The 19,218-nt window shown below is 49.1% G+C and overlaps 1 protein-coding gene and 1 long non-coding RNA gene across 3 annotated transcripts; one reads left to right on the forward strand and one right to left on the reverse strand.

Annotated features, from left to right (window-relative positions):
- The first annotated feature begins 13,441 nt into the window (after window positions 1-13,441).
- On the forward strand, window positions 13,442-15,323 carry LOC123047482 (uncharacterized). Its single transcript, XR_006423002.1, has 2 exons — window positions 13,442-13,996; window positions 14,946-15,323. It is a non-coding gene; the product is annotated as an uncharacterized lncRNA (long non-coding RNA).
- A 2,360-nt stretch (window positions 15,324-17,683) lies between these two features.
- On the reverse strand, window positions 17,684-19,150 carry LOC123042819 (uncharacterized). Of its 2 annotated transcripts, none has more exons than XM_044465195.1 (3): window positions 18,950-19,150; window positions 18,202-18,297; window positions 17,684-18,102 (listed from the first exon to the last, which is right to left on the reverse strand). In XM_044465195.1, the coding sequence occupies exons 2-3, from the start codon at window positions 18,293-18,295 to the stop codon at window positions 17,963-17,965; spliced, it is 234 nt and encodes a 77-aa protein (XP_044321130.1). In that variant the 5' UTR covers window positions 18,296-18,297; window positions 18,950-19,150; the 3' UTR covers window positions 17,684-17,962. The 2 variants fall into 2 exon arrangements, with proteins under 2 accessions (XP_044321130.1, XP_044321129.1); XM_044465194.1 differs by having other exon boundaries at window positions 18,202-18,300; window positions 18,950-19,143.
- Window positions 19,151-19,218: the final 68 nt, after the last annotated feature.

Here is a 19,218-nt window from a genome sequence, read left to right on the forward strand (position 1 = left end):
GAAGTTAATGATAATGATCAAGATACTTCTGATCAAGCTCCTACTGAAATTCGAAGGTCCACAAGGACACGTTCCGCACCAGAGTGGTACGGCAACCCTGTCTTGGAAATCATGTTGTTAGACAACGGTGAACCTTCGAACAATGAAGAAGCGATGGCGGGACCAGATTCCGACAAATGGCTAGAAGCCATGAAATCCGAGATAGGATCCATGTATGAAAACGAAGTATGGACTTTGACTGACTTGCCCGTTGAACGGCGAGCCATAGAAAATAAATGGATCTTTAAGAAGAAGACAGACGCGGATGGTAATGTGACCATCTATAAAGCTCGGCTTGTCGCTAAGGGTTATCGACAAGTTCAAGGGGTTGACTACGATGAGACTTTCTCACCGGTAGTGAAGCTGAAGTCCGTCCGAATCATGTTAGCAATTGCCGCATTCTATGATTACGAAATATGGCAAATGGACGTCAAAACGGCATTCCTTAATGGTTTCCTTAAGGAAGAATTGTATATGATGCAGCCGGAAGGTTTTGTCGATCCTAAGAATGCTGACAAAGTGTGCAAGCTCCAACGCTCGATTTATGGGCTGGTGCAAGCATCTCGGAGTTGGAACATTCGCTTTGATGAGATGATCAAAGCGTTTGGGTTTACACAGACTTATGGGGAAGCCTGCGTTTACAAGAAAGTGAGTGGGAGCTCTGTAGCATTTCTCATATTATATGTAGATGACATACTTTTGATGGGAAATGATATAGAACTCTTGGACAGCATCAAGGCCTACTTGAATAAAAGTTTTTCAATGAAGGACCTTGGAGAAGCTGCTTATATATTAGGCATCAAAATCTATAGAGATAGATCAAGACGCCTCATAGGTCTTTCACAAAGCACATACCTTGATAAGATATTGAAAATGTTCAATATGGATCAATCCAAGAAGGGGTTCTTGCCTGTGTTGCAAGGTATGAAATTGAGCTCAGCTCAATGTCCGACCACGGCAGAAGATATAGAAGAGATGAGCGTCATCCCCTATGCCTCAGCCATAGGTTCTATTATGTATGCCATGCTGTGTACCAGACCTGATGTAAACCTTGCCGTAAGTTTGGTAGGAAGGTACCAAAGTAATCCCGGCAAGGAACACTGGACAGCGGTCAAGAATATCCTAAAGTACCTGAAAAGGACTAAGAAAATGTTTCTCGTTTATGGAGGTGACGAAGAGCTCATCGTAAAGGGTTACGTCGACGCTAGCTTCGACACAGATCTGGATGACTCTAAGTCACAAACCGGATACGTGTATATTTTGAATGGTGGGGCAGTAAGCTGGTGCAGTTGCAAGCAAAGCGTCGTGGCGGGATCTACATGTGAAGCGGAGTACATGGCAGCCTCGGAGGCAGCACATGAAGCAATATGGGTGAAGGAGTTCATCACCGACCTAGGAGTCATACCCAATGCGTCGGGGCCGATCAAGCTCTTCTGTGACAACACTGGAGCTATTGCACTTGCCAAGGAGCCCAGGTTTCACAAGAAGACAAGGCACATCAAGCGTCGCTTCAACTCCATTCGTGAAAATGTTCAAGATGGAGACATAGAGATTTGTAAAGTACATACGGACCTGAATGTAGCAGATCCGTTGACTAAACCTCTCCCTAGAGCAAAACATGATCAACACCAGAATTCCATGGGTGTTCGATTCATCACAATGTAACTAGATTATTGACTCTAGTGCAAGTGGGAGACTGTTGGAAATATGCCCTAGAGGCAATAATAAAAGCATTATTATTATATTTCCTTGTTCATGATAATTGTCTTTATTCATGCTATAATTGTGTTATCTGGAAATCGTAATACATGTGTGAATAACAGACATCAACATGTCCCTAGTGAGCCTCTAGTTGACTAGCTCGTTGATCAACAGATAGTCATGGTTTCCTGACTATGGACACTGGATGTCATTGATAACGAGATCACATCATTAGGAGAATGATGTGATGGACAAGACCCAATCCTAAACATAGCACAAGATCGTATAGTTCGTTTGCTAGAGTTTTGCAATGTCAAAGTATCTATTCCTTAGACCATGAGATCGTGTAACTCCCGGACACCGTAGGAGTGCTTTGGGTATGCCAAACGTCACAACGTAACTGGGTGACTATAAAGGTAGACTACGGGTATCTCCGAAAGTGTCTGTTGGGTGACATGGATCAAGACTGGGATTTGTCACTCCGTATGACGGAGAGGTATCACTGGGCCCACTCGGTAATGCATCATCATAATGAGCTCAGAGTGACCGAGTGTCTGGTCACGGGATCATGCATTACGGTACGAGTAAAGTGACTTGCCGGTAACGAGATTGAACGAGGTATTGGGATACCGACGATCGAATCTCGGGCAAGTAACATATCGATAGACAAAGGGAATAGCGTACGGGGTTGATTGAATCCTCGACATCGTGGTTCATCCGATGAGATCATCGTGGAGCATGTGGGAGCCAACATGGGTATCCAGATCCCGCTGTTGGTTATTGACCGGAGAGTCGTCTCGGTCATGTCTACATGTCTCCCGAACCCGTAGGGTCTACACACTTAAGGTTCAGTTACGCTAGGGTTGTAGGGATATGTATATGCAGTAACCCGAATGTTGTTCGGAGTCCCGGATGAGATCCCGGACGTCACGAGGAGTTCCGGAATGGTCCGGAGGTAAAGATTTATATATGGGAAGTCCTGTTTCGGGCATCGGGACAAGTTTCGGGGTTATCGGTATTGTACCGGGACCACCGGAGGGGTCCCGGGGGCCCACCGGGTGGGGCCACCCATCCCCGGGGGCCACATGGGCTGTAGGGGGTGCGCCTTGGCCTGCTTGGGCCAAGGGCACCAGCCCCACTAGGCCCATGCGCCTAGGGTTTCCAAGGGGGAGGAGTCCTACTAGTGGAAGGCACCTCCTAGGTGCCTTGGGGGGAGGGAAACCCCCCAGGCCGCCGCACCCCCTAGGAGATTGGATCTCCTAGGGCCGGCCAACCCCCCTTGGCACCCCTATATATAGTGGGGGAGAGGAGGGACTTCATACCTTGAGTCCTTGGCCTTAGGTTGCCTCCTTCTCCCTCCCCAACACCTCCTCCAACTCCATAGCGCTTAGCGAAGCTCTGCCGGAGTACTGCAGCTTCATCAACACCACGCCGTCGTGCTGCTGCTGGTGCCATCTCCCTCAACCTCTCCTCCCTCCCTTGCTGGATCAAGAAGGAGGAGACGTGGCTGTTCCGTACGTGTGTTGAACACGGAGGTGCCGTCCGTTCGGTGCTAGGATCTCCGGTGATTCGAATCACGTCGTGTTCGACTACATCATCCCCGTTCTTTGAACGCTTCCGCTCGCGATCTACAAGGTATGTAGATGCATCTATTCACTCGTTGCTAGATGAACTCCTAGATGATCTTGGTGAAACGAGTAGGAAAAATTTTGTTTTCTGCAACCCAACATATTTATCATAGTTATGATGTATATATTAAGGGGCCTCAATTTTTTTTTTGCCCCGGGCCCTCAAAATCCGGCGAATTTGTGGCCCGCGCTCATTCACTATTTGTCTTAATCCTTTGATTTTGAGGCATCCATTTGTTTGACATTCAGTCGAGTATGCATATTTGAAACGGGTCCATGGCCGTACGCAAATAATTTTCATCTCACCTTCAATGTTCACCTGATTGAACTTCTTTTTCTGCTTCTTGGCCGCCGGCCCTCGTCGTAATAGTACTTCCATGTGGCGCCGTCTCCGACGCCGTGCACACATTCATATTGCGGCCACTAGTCCAAAAGAAGCTAATTTTTTTTAAATAATACATTTTTTATATTAAATTTCAGAAATATTACACCGTAATTATATTTTTTTAAAATATTACCCAATCGGCCTACTGCTAACCGATTGGATCCAGTCGGCCTGCTGCTGGCCGATTGGCCCCCAGTCGGCCCACTGCCGGCTGATTGGATCCAGTCGGTCCACTACTGGCCGATTGGCCCCAGTCGGCCCACTGCCGGTCTTCTCCATTATTTCTTTCTTTTTTTTCTATATTATTTTTTCAAATACTTGTTCAAATTTTTTTAAATACTTGTTCATTTTTTTTTCAAATACTTGTTCAACATTTTTATATACATGATAAAAAAAATTACAAATACTTGTTCAACATTTTTATTTACATGATCAATATTTTTTGAAATACTTGTTCAACATTTTTTTCAAATACTTGTTCAATATTTTTTTCAAATACTTCTTCAACATTTGTTACAAATGCTTGATTAACATTTTTATATACACATGATCAACATTTTTTAAAATACTTCTTCAATATTTTTCAAATACCTATTCAACAGTTTTCAAATATTTGTTCAACATTTTTCAAATACTTGTGCAACATTTTTTTTCAAATGCTTAACTAACATTTTTATATGCATGATCAAAAAATTTTCAAATACTTCTTCAATATTTTTCAAATACCTATTCAACAGATAGATGGGTGCATGCACCTGTCGGCCTATATAAAGTAGATTGGGTGCCATTCGGCCAGTAGTGGGCCGACTGGGGCCAATCGGCCAGCAGTGGACCGACTGGATCCAATCGGCCGGCAGTGGGCCGATTGGGGGCCAATCGGCCAGCAGTAGGCCGACTGGATCCAATCGGTCAGCAGTAGGCCGATTGGGTAATATTTTTAAAAAATATAATTACGGCATACTATTTCTAAAATTTAATATAAAAATGTATTATTTTAAAAAACTAGCCCAAAGGGAGTACCTTCAGTTGGTTCAAGGCCCAGTTAAGAGGATTGTTCTACTTGGGCCTCATCGACGGCTGAGATGTCGAGTCGCTTTCGGACACAAGTCAGGCAGGGGCAACGACGACAAGGCCTTATTGCCAACATGCATGTCGGGCTGCTTCTGCCGTGTAGGGCGGTTCTGATCCCCTTGCCACCAGCGTGGTGGGGATAGAGTTGGTAGTTGTCACGACCCGAAGGTTCGAAAATAAATGTGACAGTCGCCGTGTCCTTATGAGTCTAAGAAAACTCATAAGCACACAAGGCATGAGTAGCATATATCAAAACAAATAGGGCACAAGTAATACTTTAGTTCCAGCTTATTCTTTACATAGTAGCTTACACCCTCACTTAACCAAATACAAGCTAGTAGATTAAGTGGTCTACCACGTGCATATGCACACGTACTGATAGCACCTCCTCTTATTCTTCACTGACTTTATTTAAGGATTAAACAAAGACTTCTAATTTTTGACACCCTGGCCTAGGTGTTGACTTATTCCTCAAGCTCCTCTAACTCCTCACCATGCCCACTTCCCGCGCACTCTGTGCATATCAAAGGGAAAAGAAAAACAGTAGTGAGTATGTTGGGACATACTCCCTCCGTCCGAAAATACTTGTCGGAGAAATGCATAAAAATGAATGTATCTAAAACTAAAATACATCTAGATGCATTCATTCCTCCGACAAGTATTTCCGGACGGAGGGAGTACTCAGCAAGAATATAAGAATGCAAGAATTAGTAGGTTGCAAGTTGAATGTTCATAAGGTAAAGATACTTCAGCCTCCTGTTACCTTACAGGAGCAGGATGGAATTATACCGGCGCAAACCTATAGCAATAATCTCTGCAGAGACATACTAATAACCGTCGTAATCTCCACCAATGGTAATACCTATCTCCGGGAATCACGACGCCGAGTCCCCTACTTGTGTGAGGCATCTTCCATCTCACACTAGTACCGACTAAATTAGCCGCGTACCGTTATATCAGGTATCGACCGCCCCGGGCTTGATATACCATACTTACCATGATCACGACGGTGTACGTTCTTGAATTGTTCAAACATCGTCGTTTGATCAATCCGTAACCCATGCACGGATGGTTCTCACAGCCATAATAATTACCAGCTCATCACTTATATTCATATGTAAAAACATTAATGCTAGTAACCAATTAATTTGTTAACATATATTAGAAGTTCAGTTTGAGGGAGAAGACTGATATGCACAGTCTTGCCTTGCAGTTCCTCCTCGGCTAATTTTAAGCTCCAACTTAAACATGTTACAAACGCCCATCAGCTTATTATTTCATGTGACTTGCAAGTGGCAACAGGGACATGAGCAGCTATATGCAGTGGATGTAACAAGTCGCTCTATAGTACTCCCTCCGTCCCAAAATTCTTGTCTTAGGTTTGTCTAGATATGTATGTATCTAACACTAAAACTTAACTAGATACATCCGTATTTAGACAAATATAAGACAAGAATTTTGGGACGGAGGGAGTACTTGGCTATGCTAGAGTGAGGCGTGCACATCCCACTTTAACCTTAGTACTGTTTCCAGCTATTAAATTTGAGAAATACAACCACTTGCATGCATGCTAGCTAGCCATGAAGATTATTTCTTTGCACAGGATATGTACGCATGCATGGGTCATGTAGTACTAGTACTACTTGTTCCCACTCTTTCTTACCAACTAGTACTAGTTGTTGCTTCTTAAGCCAGCGAATAAATTCATCAGTGTAACAAAGCATGGATCAACAAAATGGAATCCGTCCGATGCAACTTCCAGTATTTTAGAATCTTGATTATCCATCTATCTCCTACCAGCGCTAAGCAAGAACATCACATCAGATGTAGGAAAGAAAGAACAAGTAGCCTTTATGGAGAGAGATGCTAGCTAGAGATATCCCAAAGAATCTGAGATAGCTTCATAGGACAAGACCATGGATAGAGCGTGGACTAAAGCTAGCAGGCCATACCTCCTGGTTCCCTAATCTCTCCTAGTCCTCTCCGTCCGGTCGCGGTCCTTCGGCTGCTATCAACTGGGGTGGAGAATTTTCTGGGTGAGGCGAGATGCACTGTGTGGCCGGAAGCCTATTTATAGCGAGCAGAGGACACGGGAGGACGAGACACCTGTTGACCCTTACCGCCTAAGGAGAAGCAACTGGATTAGATCGACCTCACCCAAGTCAAGCTACCCTGGTTAGTTTAGTATCTATCCATTTGCTGCCTCCCTTCCCACGTTGCCGTAGATATTTTAGACACTACGCAGAGGAATGTTTTGTACACGTAATCTACTGGTATTTGGTAATTTTTTTTTTAATTTTATCTGTTTATCTTGATAGCTTAAGAGATAATCACAATATAATTATCCAATTAAAATAATTATCATCGCATATTTATTTTAGGTTATTACAGTAGTGATCGGATCGAGCAGTGGGGAGGGATGAAGGAGGGAAAAAGTGAGGAGTCTCTTGGGTGGCATGCATGCATGCGTGGTAAGTATAGAAGCTAGCGGGATTCGTGCCCTGCCGTGGTGTGGTGGAGCCATTCTGTTTGTGTCGCGATAACGAAACGAAATGAAACCCACGGCCGCGGCGAGTCAACAAGCACGCGCGCTGGCTGTTTTGTCGTTTCTGCACTTAATTAATTGATGAACATGACAAGAGAATTTGACTCCTCATATAACTAGCTAGGCAGTTAGTAGCTAACTGAGCTCGATCTTGGGGAGGTCTTAGGGCAACCCGCAAATTTCCTTCCGCATCCGTTCGCGGACAGGGGCGGTCAATCGGCAGGCATAAATGCGGGTGGCCGCCATCCAACGCTGCCGCATACATTTCAAACTCTTTTTCAACAAGCTGGCTAAAATTCATGCAAAAATGGGATTTCATATAAACATGCCAACATTCATGCAACCACGGCGAATTTTCATTAGATTTCAAATATTTAAAATAAAAAATAACTATTTTGCTAAAGCATTTAGATGTCCTCTAAGTATTGCACATCTAAATCTCGTGTCTTTGATTTTCTGTTAAGATCCGTGCAATCATTTTCTTTTGTCTTTTTTCTTTGTCTTTTCACTTTGATTGAGTCATTTAGATGTGCAATAACCGTCGCACATCTATATGTGCTCTAGACAAATCCAAATAGTAATAATATGTGCGCCAAATCAAGAAATAAGAGATGAAGCCTCCACCGAGCCTCCTTAGAGCTCAGCGATTCTCGGCCGTCGGATCATTTCCCTTGATGCGTTTTCGTCCGTTCGATCGAGATCTGAAGAAGGCTGGGCCGTTGGATCTGGGATCAGCATTGCTGGAATTAATAGTTACCGTCTCGCGGTAAAAATCCCGTGCCACCGCGCGTAATTCCTGTCCCCCGCCGAGGGCATTTTCGTCATTTCGCGTCATGTGGTATAAAAGGGGCCGCTCCTGTGGAGAGGAAACCTAGCCGTCGCTCCTCCCGCACAGCCGCACTCGCGCCGCCCCCTTCCTCTTCCTCCCGCCTCACCTCTCTCCCCTTCCAAACCCTAGGCCCGAGCTCGCTGTCGCTGCTCTGCCGTCCCTCTCCCCGACCCGACCCGCCACCCTCCTCTATGTTGACAACTTAATCTAGTCGTTGGTAGCAGTAGTTTAGAAGCTTTATTTCCCTTGTTTTCAGCAAAGTTCAGTAGGCACAAGCCGTGCCCGTGCCGTGCATGTAGGGCTAGGACCCGGTCTTGGTGCTCGTGGGATGGCGCGAGCGTGAGCCAGATCGTGGCGCCGAGGTAGGATCTCTACTGGCCACCGTTTTCCCTTTCTGTAACAGAATAAGAAGGAATGAGATAGACAGAAAAGCCGCAACGATTCACGCGACGCAAAAACTCCAGTGTTCATCTCTGTCAGAGTGAGAGCGAGAGAGAAGAGGGATTCCTGACAATTGGCATCAGAGCCTCCTTCGATCCAGGGCGACCATGTCCAACGGCGGCGCACGCACGCCGTCGACGCCACCCGACGGACCGGGCGGAGGACGCGGTACTGCAGGCGACACGGACGGGGCGGCGGCGCGGCCACGCGAACGGAGCCGTGGCCGCAGCGTCGTCAGGCCCGGCGGCAACGAGGTCATCGTGCACGAGCGCGTGGTGCAGGATCGCTCAAACTACGGCAGCAACATCGTCTACCCCACGCTGACGACGACGAACTACATCGAGTGGGCCCTCATTATGAAAATCAACCTGCGGGCGCAGGGTCTCTGGGAGGCCGTGTCCGGCATGGGCGAGCCGGGCGATCGAGAGGACATGGCGGCACTCTCGGCGCTGATCCGGGCGGCACCGCCTGAGATGACGCCGGTGCTCGCCGTCAAGGACACCGCGCACGAGGCGTGGGAGGCGATCCGCATGATGCGCGTGGGCGTGAACCGCGTGCGGGAGGCGACGGCGCAGCGGCTGCGCAAAGAGTTCAAGCAAATCGCCTTCAAGGAGGGTGAGTCGCTCGACTCGTTCGGCATGCGGATCACGGGCATCGTCAACAATCTCCGATCACTTGGCGACATGGTGGAGGAGACCAAGGTGGTGCAGAAGTTCTTGCGCGAGGTGCCTGCGCAGTACGCCTAGATCGCGTGCTCCATCGAGACGCCGCTCGACCTCAACGGCATGTCAGTGGAGGAGCTGATCGGGCGACTCCGATCGGCCACAGAGCGCTGCTCCATCACCATCCAGAACCACGGCGGCGAGCTTCTTCTCACGGAGAAGGAGTGGCTCGCGCGCGCCAAGAACAAGGAAAGGGGGCAGGGCTCCAACTCCGGTGGCGGCAAGTACAAGGGCAAGCAACAGCAGGGCACCAGGCACGGCGGCGAGAAGAACAAGCAGCAGTCCGGGGGTGGTCGCGACATGTCCAAGGTAAAATGTTACAACTGTAACAAGTACGCGAATCACTTCTCCAGGGACTGTCCCGAGCCTCGCCGTGAGCGCAAGGAACGTGCCAACCTGGTACAAACAGAGGAGGAGCCGAAGGAGTCAACGCTCTTCCTCGCCAGTATCTGCGCGCTCTCCATCACGGAGGGCACCAACGAGCATGTCCTGCTGAGCGAGGAGCGCTCCCAGGTACGCATCGCTGCAGAAGGGGAGGGGTGCGACACGTCCTGGTTCCTGGACACGGGAGCTAGCAACCATATGTCCGGTCGCAGGGACATCTTCTCCGACCTCGACACCGGCGTGCACGGCTCGGTCAAGCTAGGCGACGGCTCGGCGGTGCAAATCGAGGGCAGGGAAACGATCCTCTTCGAGAGCCGCACGGGTGAGCACCTCGTTCTGTCAGAGGTCTACTTCATCCCTAGGCTGCAGAGCAACATCATCAGCATCGGCCAACTAGACGAGAACGACTACGACACCCGCATCACCCACGGCATCCTGGAGCTGCGAGACCCGGACGGGCGGCTGATCGCGCGAGCTCCGCGCACACAGGGGCGTTTGTACGTTTTACGCCTGAACCTGGCGCGCCCCGTGTGTCTGGCGGTGCACGGCGGCGAGGACGCGTGGCGCTGGCACGCGCGGTACGGCCACATCGGCTTCCAGGCTCTGCGACGCCTCGCCCGCGAGGAAATGGTGCGTGGCCTGCCTCCGATCGACGAGGCGGACCGTGTCTGCGAGGCGTGCCTCGCCGGCAAGCAGCGACGCGCGTCGTTCCCGCACCAGGCACTGAACCGTGCGGAGACGGTGCTTGAGCTGGTGCACGCGGACATCTGCGGCCCAATCTCTCCCCCTACGCCGGGGGGAAAACGCTACTTCCTGCTGCTGGTGGATGACAAAAGCAGGTACACGTGGCTGCGGCTCCTTGCGACCAAGGACGAGGCAGAGGCGGTGCTGAAGCAGTTCCAGGCGGCCACAGAGCTCGAGTCAGGGCACCGTCTGAAGGCACTGCGCACGGATCGCGGAGGCGAGTTCACCTCCTCCAGCCTCGGGAAATACTTCGCCGATCAGGGGGTGAAGAGACAGCTTACGGCTCCCTATTCGCCTCAGCAAAACGGCGTGGTCGAGCGGCGGAATCAGACCGTCGTCGGCATGGCGCGCACTCTTCTGAAGGCAAAGGGCGTCCCTGGGCGTTTTTGGGGCGAGGCAGTCACCACGGCAGTGTACCTGCTCAACCGCTCCACGACCAAGAGCGTGGCGAAAATGACGCCGTATGAAGCGTGGTGCGGCAAGCGGCCTGCCGTCCATCACCTTCGGGCGTTTGGGTGCATCGCCTATGTCAAGACGACGCGCCCAAATGCAAGGAAACTGGATGACAGGAGCCAGCCGATGGTGCTGTTTGGATATGAACCCGGCACTGCGGCGTACCGGGTGTACCATCCGGCGACAGGGAAGGTGCACGTCTCCAGGGACATCGTCTTCGATGAGCAAGCCGCTTGGGACTGGAGAAAGCCCGAGGGGACGGAGGATCCAGCACCAGCTCAGGGTTCATTCGTCATCGAGGAGGCGTACTGGCCCGCAGTCACCATGGACACGTTCGACGCGGTGCCTACGACACCGATGCCGCCTGCGTCACCCGGCACGCATGCTGCAACGCCCACGCCATCGAGAATGCAGCCTCCAACGACACCCAAGTCCACTGAGCAGGACGGGGAGACGAGTGATGGACAAGCGGCACAAATCAACGTGCACCCAATGCGCACTCGTGCCACGGAAGGCATCGTGCAGCCGAACACGCAGCTGGCTGACTATGTCCTGCTCACCGAGGAAGAGGAGCAGCACTTGTGTCTGCTAGCTGCAGAGGAACCAGCGTCGTTCAACGAGGCGAAAGCAGTGAAGGGCTGGTGCGACGCCATGGAAGAGGAGATGCGGAGCATCGTCGACAACCAAAGCTGGGAGTTGTGCCAGCTCCCGCCTGGGCACCGTGCCATTGGTGTGAAGTGGGTGTATAAACTGAAGAAAGATGCCCAGGGAGCCGTGGTCAAGCACAAGGCGAGGTTGGTTGCAAAGGGTTATGTGCATCGGCAAGGGATCGACTATGAAGAAGTGTTCGCGCCAGTCGCACGGATGGACTCGGTGCGCTTGCTGATCGCCCTCGCCGCGCACCATGACTGGCAGGTGCACCACATGGACGTAAAGTCAGCGTTCTTGAACGGTGACCTGCTCGAGGAGGTATATGTGCAGCAGCCGCCGGGATACGTGCAGTCCGGAGAAGAAGGCAAGGTGCTGCGCCTCCGCAAGGCTCTGTATGGCCTACGCCAAGCCCCGAGGGCGTGGAACGCGAAGCTGGATGACAGCCTGATCACACTTGGCTTCGAGCGCTGTCCGTCTGAACATGCCGTGTATAGGAGGGGCACGGGAAGTTCACTGCTGCTCGTCGGAGTGTACGTGGATGATCTCATCATCACCGGCGTGAGCATGGAGGAGATCACGACTTTCAAGCTGCAGATGACCAAGCTCTTCCGCATGAGTGATCTAGGCAAGCTCAGTTTCTACCTTGGCATTGAAATACATCAGGAGCCCGAACGGATCACGCTCCGTCAGACAGCATACGCCCAGCGTCTGTTAGAGCGGGCTGGGTTGTCAGATTGCAACTCTCTCAGCACACCTATTCAACCAAGATTGAAGCTGAGCAAAGACGGCGTCGGGGACGCAGTCGACGTAACATACTACCGGAGCATCATCGGAGGCTTGCGGTACCTGACGCATACACGGCCAGACATAAGTTTTGCGGTGGGATATCTGAGTAGGTTCATGGAGGCCCCTGCTGTAGATCATTACGCCGCGGTGAAGAACCTGCTGCGCTATATAGCAGGGGCGCTGGAGTATGGATGCGTATTCAAGCGCGGGAGTGGCGAGCCAAAGCTGACAGGGTTCAGTGACACCGATCATGTCGGGGATATTGTTGATCGGAAAAGCACAACTGGCACCTTCTTCTTCCTTGGTGAAAGCCCCGTCAGCTGGCAGTCACAGAAACAATGGGTGGTGGCCATTTCCTCATGCGAGGCCGAGTATGTTGCTGCCACTACTGCTGCGTGTCAAGGGATTTGGCTGGCACGACTCCTCGGCGAGATGCTGAACGTGGAGACAGTGCCACCAAAACTGTTCGTCGACAATAAATCGGCGATCTCTCTATCGAAGAATCCCGTCTTCCACGAGCAGAGCAAGCACATCGACATCTGGTACCATTTCATTCGGGAGTGCGTGGAGGAAGGAAAGATCGACATCGACTACGTCCGAACCAATGACCAACTTGCTGACACTCTGACAAAAGGACTTGGACGACTGGCATTCCAGGAGATGAGGAGGAGGATCGGCATGACTGAAGTTCTTAGGAAATAAACCAGCCACGACAAGATTAGGGGGGTGATTTGTTGACAACTTAATCTAGTCGTTGGTAGCAGTAGTTTAGAAGCTTTATTTCCCTTGTTTTCAGCAAAGTTCAGTAGGCACAAGCCGTGCCTGTGCGTGCCGTGCATGTAGGGCTAGGACCCGGTCTTGGTGCTCGTGGGATGGCGCGAGCGTGAGCCAGATCGTGGCGCCGAGGTAGGATCTCTACCGGCCACCGTTTTCCCTTTCTGTAACAGAATAAGAAGGAATGAGATAGACAGAAAAGCCGCAACGATTCACGCGACGCAAAAACTCCAGTGTTCATCTCTGTCAGAGTGAGAGCGAGAGAGAAGAGGGATTCCTGACACTCTTCACCTTCGCCACGGCTATGTCCGCCCCCACCGGCCATCCGCTCCCACGGGAGAGACCTAGCCGCCTCCTCCCGCCCTCGTGCGATCCCAGCGCCCATCCCTAACCTAGCTCCTCCTCCCGCTCACGCCGCCTCCTCCCCACCCGCGCCTCCCTCTCCTCCTTCCCCGCCGCCGCCCGGCCTCCTCCACACCCGGGCCTCCCTCTCCTCCTTCCCTACCGCAGCCTGGCATCCTCCACACCCGGGCCTCCCACTCCTCCTTTCCCGCCGCCGCGCGGCCTCCTCCCCACCCACGCCTCCCTCTCCTTCTTCCCCGCTGCCACCCGGCCTCCTCCCCTCACGGCCTCCTCCTTCCACCCCTCTGATCTGGTGCCTCCCTCTAATTCATGTTCTTGTGATTTGGAACGATTTGTGTTTTGGGGGGCTTCAATATGGTGCTTCCCCTTTCCATGTGCAGAGAAAAGGAGAAGAAGGGGTTGGATGAGCAAGAAGCAGAAGGACTAGAAGAAGAAGAAGAAGAAGGGAAGGGAGGTGGGGCCATATGCATGTCCATGGAGGTCTGTCCCCCTCTCCTCCTCTCTTCTCTTTCAGTCTTTCCTTGTACTGCAGCAGCCCTTAATCCCCTTTGATTCGATTTGTTCAGTTGTGTTACTTGTTGTCTCCTAAGAAAAACTAGAGAACCTGAAGAAAATTGTATTGAAAGTAGTTGAACTTCCAGATTGTACACTTTTTTGTGTTACTGAAAGTAGCAGAGCAGGCGAGGAGGGAGACTAGGTCACGCTCTCTCTCCCTTTGTCTCGCGTGGGGAGGAGTGGAGGCTGCGGCTCGCACTTCTTCTCCTTTGTGGACTGCAGAACGGACGGGCGAGACGCTGCTCCTCTTCGTCACGCGAGGGCGACAGTCTTGTCCCGTCCAGGTTAACCCACCAGGAAGATGTATATGCTTGTCTCTGTACTAACCATTGAAAATAAGCAACACCTGAAAGAAATATGCAGTTTGACTATGGATATGCTCATATCACTATATTCAGAGTTCAATATATATTCAGAGTTCAGGGGTAGAGTTGATTTTTCTGCCGCTCTGTCTCCTCTGCACAGATTGGTTTCATTTTCAGATTATCTGCATTTGCTAGGCTTCATTCTGTATGACAGCACGTGGAGCATCACATGCTTGTATCTACTAACCATCAAAAACAGTACCTGGAATATGAAGTATGACTATGTGTATCTATGAGAGATTATTTATTTATAGCCTTGAAGATGTATTCTTCCTGACTGTTGCGTTATGTTCGCTTCCTTGATTAGCACCACCATCTTTTTTTTGGACACCAGCCACCATCTCTTGTAGTATCACTGCCAGGCATAATTCTTGTAAATCTATTATGCAAGCAAACTCCTGATTGATGGCCCCACTACCGATGAACTTTGTAACTACATTTACATAGATTCTTGGGTACCACTTTTATACTCTATTTCTTATTACTCATGGCAAATGCTCCTGATACAGGTACTCCTCTTTGGCGTAATGGGCCACCAGACAAGCCAGTTCTCTGGAATGCATGTGGTTCGAGATGGAGGATAAAGGGTACATTGGTGAATTGCACACCGGCGCATCGTCGGGAAGATACTGACGTTGGCGAAGCTGGACCTGACAAGCTGAAGCTCAATGGACATTATTGTTGCTGATTACTGGTGATATGCTCAACTAAGTGCAGATCAGTCTTTTACGTTAGATGCGTTTGCATGGACCAGTTGACATGTTTTCTGTTTGCAAGTTCTTGCACAATTAGAAACACCGTAATGTATTTCAAATATAAGAAACGCTGTATTATTAGCTTTTGCCCACTTAAAATTGAATGAATGGCGTTCGTTTGACGGTGTCGAATGAATGATGTTTGTTCATAAAAGGACACAACTCAACTCGACAAGATGAGTAATAATTGCATCCTACAAACATGAGTTCTGTTTCTGGCTTTCTAAAAGATAAGTGATCTGAAGCCGATTTGGCATTCTTCTACGTCCCAAAAATTTATTGTATATACAGGATACTCGATGCCGGTCTAGACTTGGAGCAGTATGCCAAGTACCTGGACCTGCGGCGCTTTGGATCCGTCAACCATAGCGGGTTTGGCCTAGGTTTGGAGAGGATGATCCTTTTCGCCACCGGTCTTGAAAAACATTAGAGATGGCATTCCCTTCCCGAGGTACCCTGGGAGGGCCGATCTCTGAAATTGGCTGGAACCACTCCCTGACGATCCAAATTAACGCCCAAGTAACAAAGTGCCCCTGAAGAGATGGGTAATTTGTAAGTTTTATCTTTGTTTGGCATAGTTGCTTCCACAGGTTGGATTGATTATGTGAGCAAGTAGCTGGGAGATAATTTGAAGGCTGCCTTTAAATTCTCAAACCATAGGAATGCGAATTTAATGTGTACTATTGATTTTCATGTATTACTGTTTGCGCGTCTCCAATAATATTTGAGTGTATTTGGATCTACTTTGGGGATATTTGATTTGTGGAAGCGTCTCAACCCCCAACATGGGAGCCCGCATAGTATATATTGATCTCACGATGGTGTTACAGATGGATTCTATTGTGTTCTGTTGTATAATCAATTTTTCTTTTCATTTTTTTCCAGAATTTACTGTTCATCCTGAGCTCAAATTAGCTCGGGAGTAGAAGGGGACTTTCGGTCCCAAGTTCGATTCTCACTTCTGCCATCCAACTATTAGAATTTCCTTTTTTGTTTTGACGGTTGCATGTTACTGAGCCGGCCCGCTACGCGTCACATGCGAGCGCAGCTGGAGCTTAAAGCGCCCAATAGGAGCTCCTGGGCCGATCACTTGGGCTTGACGGACATCCACGAAAGGAATCAGTGTACATGACCCTGGGCCATATGTTTAGCACTTTTGTGAGGATGCGGGGCTTTTTTTTTTTTGCTGAGAACTTATGACGACAAAAAAGTTCTGTGTTGCATTTGAGCTCAAATTCCTCTTTTTTCGGCCGAAAGCTGTCATTTCCCATCATATATATCCCTGCTCTATCTTCCCCTCCATCGACATATGGAGGACCTGCCCACTTTCATTGAAGATTTTTTTGCCATTGTTTGATTTTGCCTCATCTCCAAATTTGTTCACATTGACATGGGACTACAATCATCCAATTCCATGTTTTTTTAGCTTGTCCTTTTGTCATCATGTGTGACCCTTTGATGTGCTTCCCATCCGGAAGCAAACGCATTCAGAAACCTGATGTTCATATTACCATAATTTTAATCTGCTCCATATATGAATGCCCCTAATTTTGTAGAAATCTGTTGTGTTAAGAGCCTGATATAATGTTGGCATTTAAAATATTTCGGCGGATCAATAACATCAGATTCATGAGTGGCTCGTGGCCATTGTGTTACATTGTTTAAAACACAAATTAATTCTCAATTGCTCGCGCAGTTCTTGCCAAAAAACGAAAAACAGCTTCTGTAAATACAAAGATCACAGGCACAGAGACTTGTACTATTGTTGGGCCATAGTTGGGCTTCAGTGGGCACTGATTTACTGCAAGATTCCAGCTGAGTGTACCATTTTCAGGAGGCACTGATGCACTGAAGACTCCAGCTGAGTGTACCATTTTCAGGAGGCACCGATGTACTGCAAGACTCTAGCTGAGCCTCCCTCTAGAGAGGGGCTGATATATTCTTGCCAATTAGTATGATGGTTTGCGAATGTGCATAACCGCAGTAAAGTATATCAATTCTGTTTTTTTTTCGCTTGTCCTTTTGTCATCATGTGTTTGTGTTCGCCCCTTTCATGTGCTTCCCATCTATAAGCAAACAAATTTAGAAATCTGATGTTCCAGTTACCATCTCCCAATTTTAAAAAAATCTGCATGTAAACCATTTCAGCGGATCAAGAACGTTGGGTCATGTGAATGGCTTCAAAACCACAAAGTTCTGTTGCTAGTGTAGGGCTTGAGTGGAAAGTGATGTGCTGCAATACTCCAGCTGAGTCCAGCATTTTAGCAGGATATCACAGAATGATACGCAATCTAACAGCAGCAGATGAATGCTTTTCAATAATAGTTTAACATTGCAAATAACAGCAGCTGACGAATTCGTTTCAACAATAGTTTACCATTGTGCATAATAGCAGCACAAGCAAAAAAGAATTATAGTGCACCACCAGTCCGCCATGCTAAAAGTCAAAAACAATAGGCTCGTTAACATCACAGCATAAACTTGGAGCATCAGATCAGAAAGAAACACAGCACTACATGAAACACAGTGCGGAAACAACAATGCAGTTATTTTACTGCCTGGTGGATGTGTATAATTTCACCGAGGAAGAGAGCTCATCGAAAGGCGAGCGAGCAAGCGGTAAAACACCTCAAAGTTGCTCACGGAAACTGAAATTCGTGAAACAAGAGAGGATACCCCAACTTCAAGTCCCTATTATTAGGAACTTCAAAACCCTAGAAAAGAAACTTGGGATCCCATGGTGGGAGCGAGATGCCGCTCGTGCCACCTATTCAAGGGTTCTTGACGATGAAGTTCTGGCGGCTGATGGGGTTCATGATGACCGGCGGCCCAGCGGTGCGAGGCCAGGCCTGGAACTTGGCATCCGTGGCCTGAAACCACTCCTTGTCGGTCGCGGTCTTGCAAACAGTGCCTATTTCCAAAAGTAAGAAGCAGCGATTAGATGGATTCTTACAAGAGGTTAGGCACAGGCATCCTACGGGCATATATGTAACAGCATGGTACTACTCACCTCCAAAGATCTTCTTGTCAGAAACGGTCGTGTCGCAGACGTACGCAATGCCAAAGGATCCGACCAGGGCGCCGATGATGTACTTTGTCGCCATTGCTACTGCACAGTGAAGAGATGGGACATATATATTGTCAAATACTCCCTCTGTCCGAAAATACTTGTCATCAAAATGAAGAAAAAGGGTTGTATGTAGATGTATTTTAGTTCTAGATACATTCTTTTTTGTCCATTTTGATGACAAGTCATGTGCAAGGGTGCAGATGAACTATCTACGGGTTGTTTGTTGCCCAACAAAAACTAAGAGAGATCATGTGCTCTTTTCAACATGCATGCATATCCGGTGCGTGGATGTGTAGGGATTTAATAACCACCCACCCAAAGCTTGTTCGCCGGCGAGATTTTGTGCCCATTTCAACATGCATACTAGACACAGCAGACATGTATCATCATATTCAAAAAATGAAACCATGCGGTCTATCCAGAATTAAAGTAACAGAATTAGCTCCACCAACGAAACGTCGCCACCCATCATTCCCATCGGCCGCCGATTAACGACCCCGGCCCGCGAACGTCGCAGCCATGCAAAGCCTCAGAATCTTAGGCTAGCATGGATCACCTAGCTACCCAGCACGTAAACCAGATCAGGCGGGAAACAGCGACATGCGACACAGATCTGCGGCACGCGAATCGGGGGAAAGGACGGATCGCCTCGAGATCCGGTCGTGGCGGGGGGAAACAGCGGGTTTACCTGGCCGGCGAGGTGGGCGATCGAACCCTAGACGGGAGGGACGGGAGGGGATGACGGAGCGGGGCGAGGAGAGAGAGCAGCTACGGTGAGAGAGGAGGGAAGAGAAAGGTATTTTGGGGTACAATTGTTACTAGAGCGAATGAGGGTGGATCTGGAGGGAGAGGGATGAGGATGAGGGTGCGGAGCCGTCGACGAGCGCTAGATAATGGGTCTCTGTGACGTGAAACCGAGGACGTACAGTAATTATTAGTCTGAAGAATAATTGTTCA

Source organism: Triticum aestivum, chromosome 2B, assembly GCF_018294505.1.
Source record: "Triticum aestivum cultivar Chinese Spring chromosome 2B, IWGSC CS RefSeq v2.1, whole genome shotgun sequence".
Classification (NCBI taxonomy): domain Eukaryota; kingdom Viridiplantae; phylum Streptophyta; class Magnoliopsida; order Poales; family Poaceae; genus Triticum; species Triticum aestivum.

Bases quoted from the DNA above. Each gene is read 5' to 3' on its own strand.
- LOC123042819 (XM_044465195.1), bottom strand. From the start codon at position 18,295: ATGGCGACAAAGTACATCATCGGCGCCCTGGTCGGATCCTTTGGCATT. The intron at 18,103-18,201 runs GTGAGTAGTACC...TTTTGGAAATAG, and splicing joins TGACAAGAAGATCTTTGGAG to GCACTGTTTGCAAGACCGCG.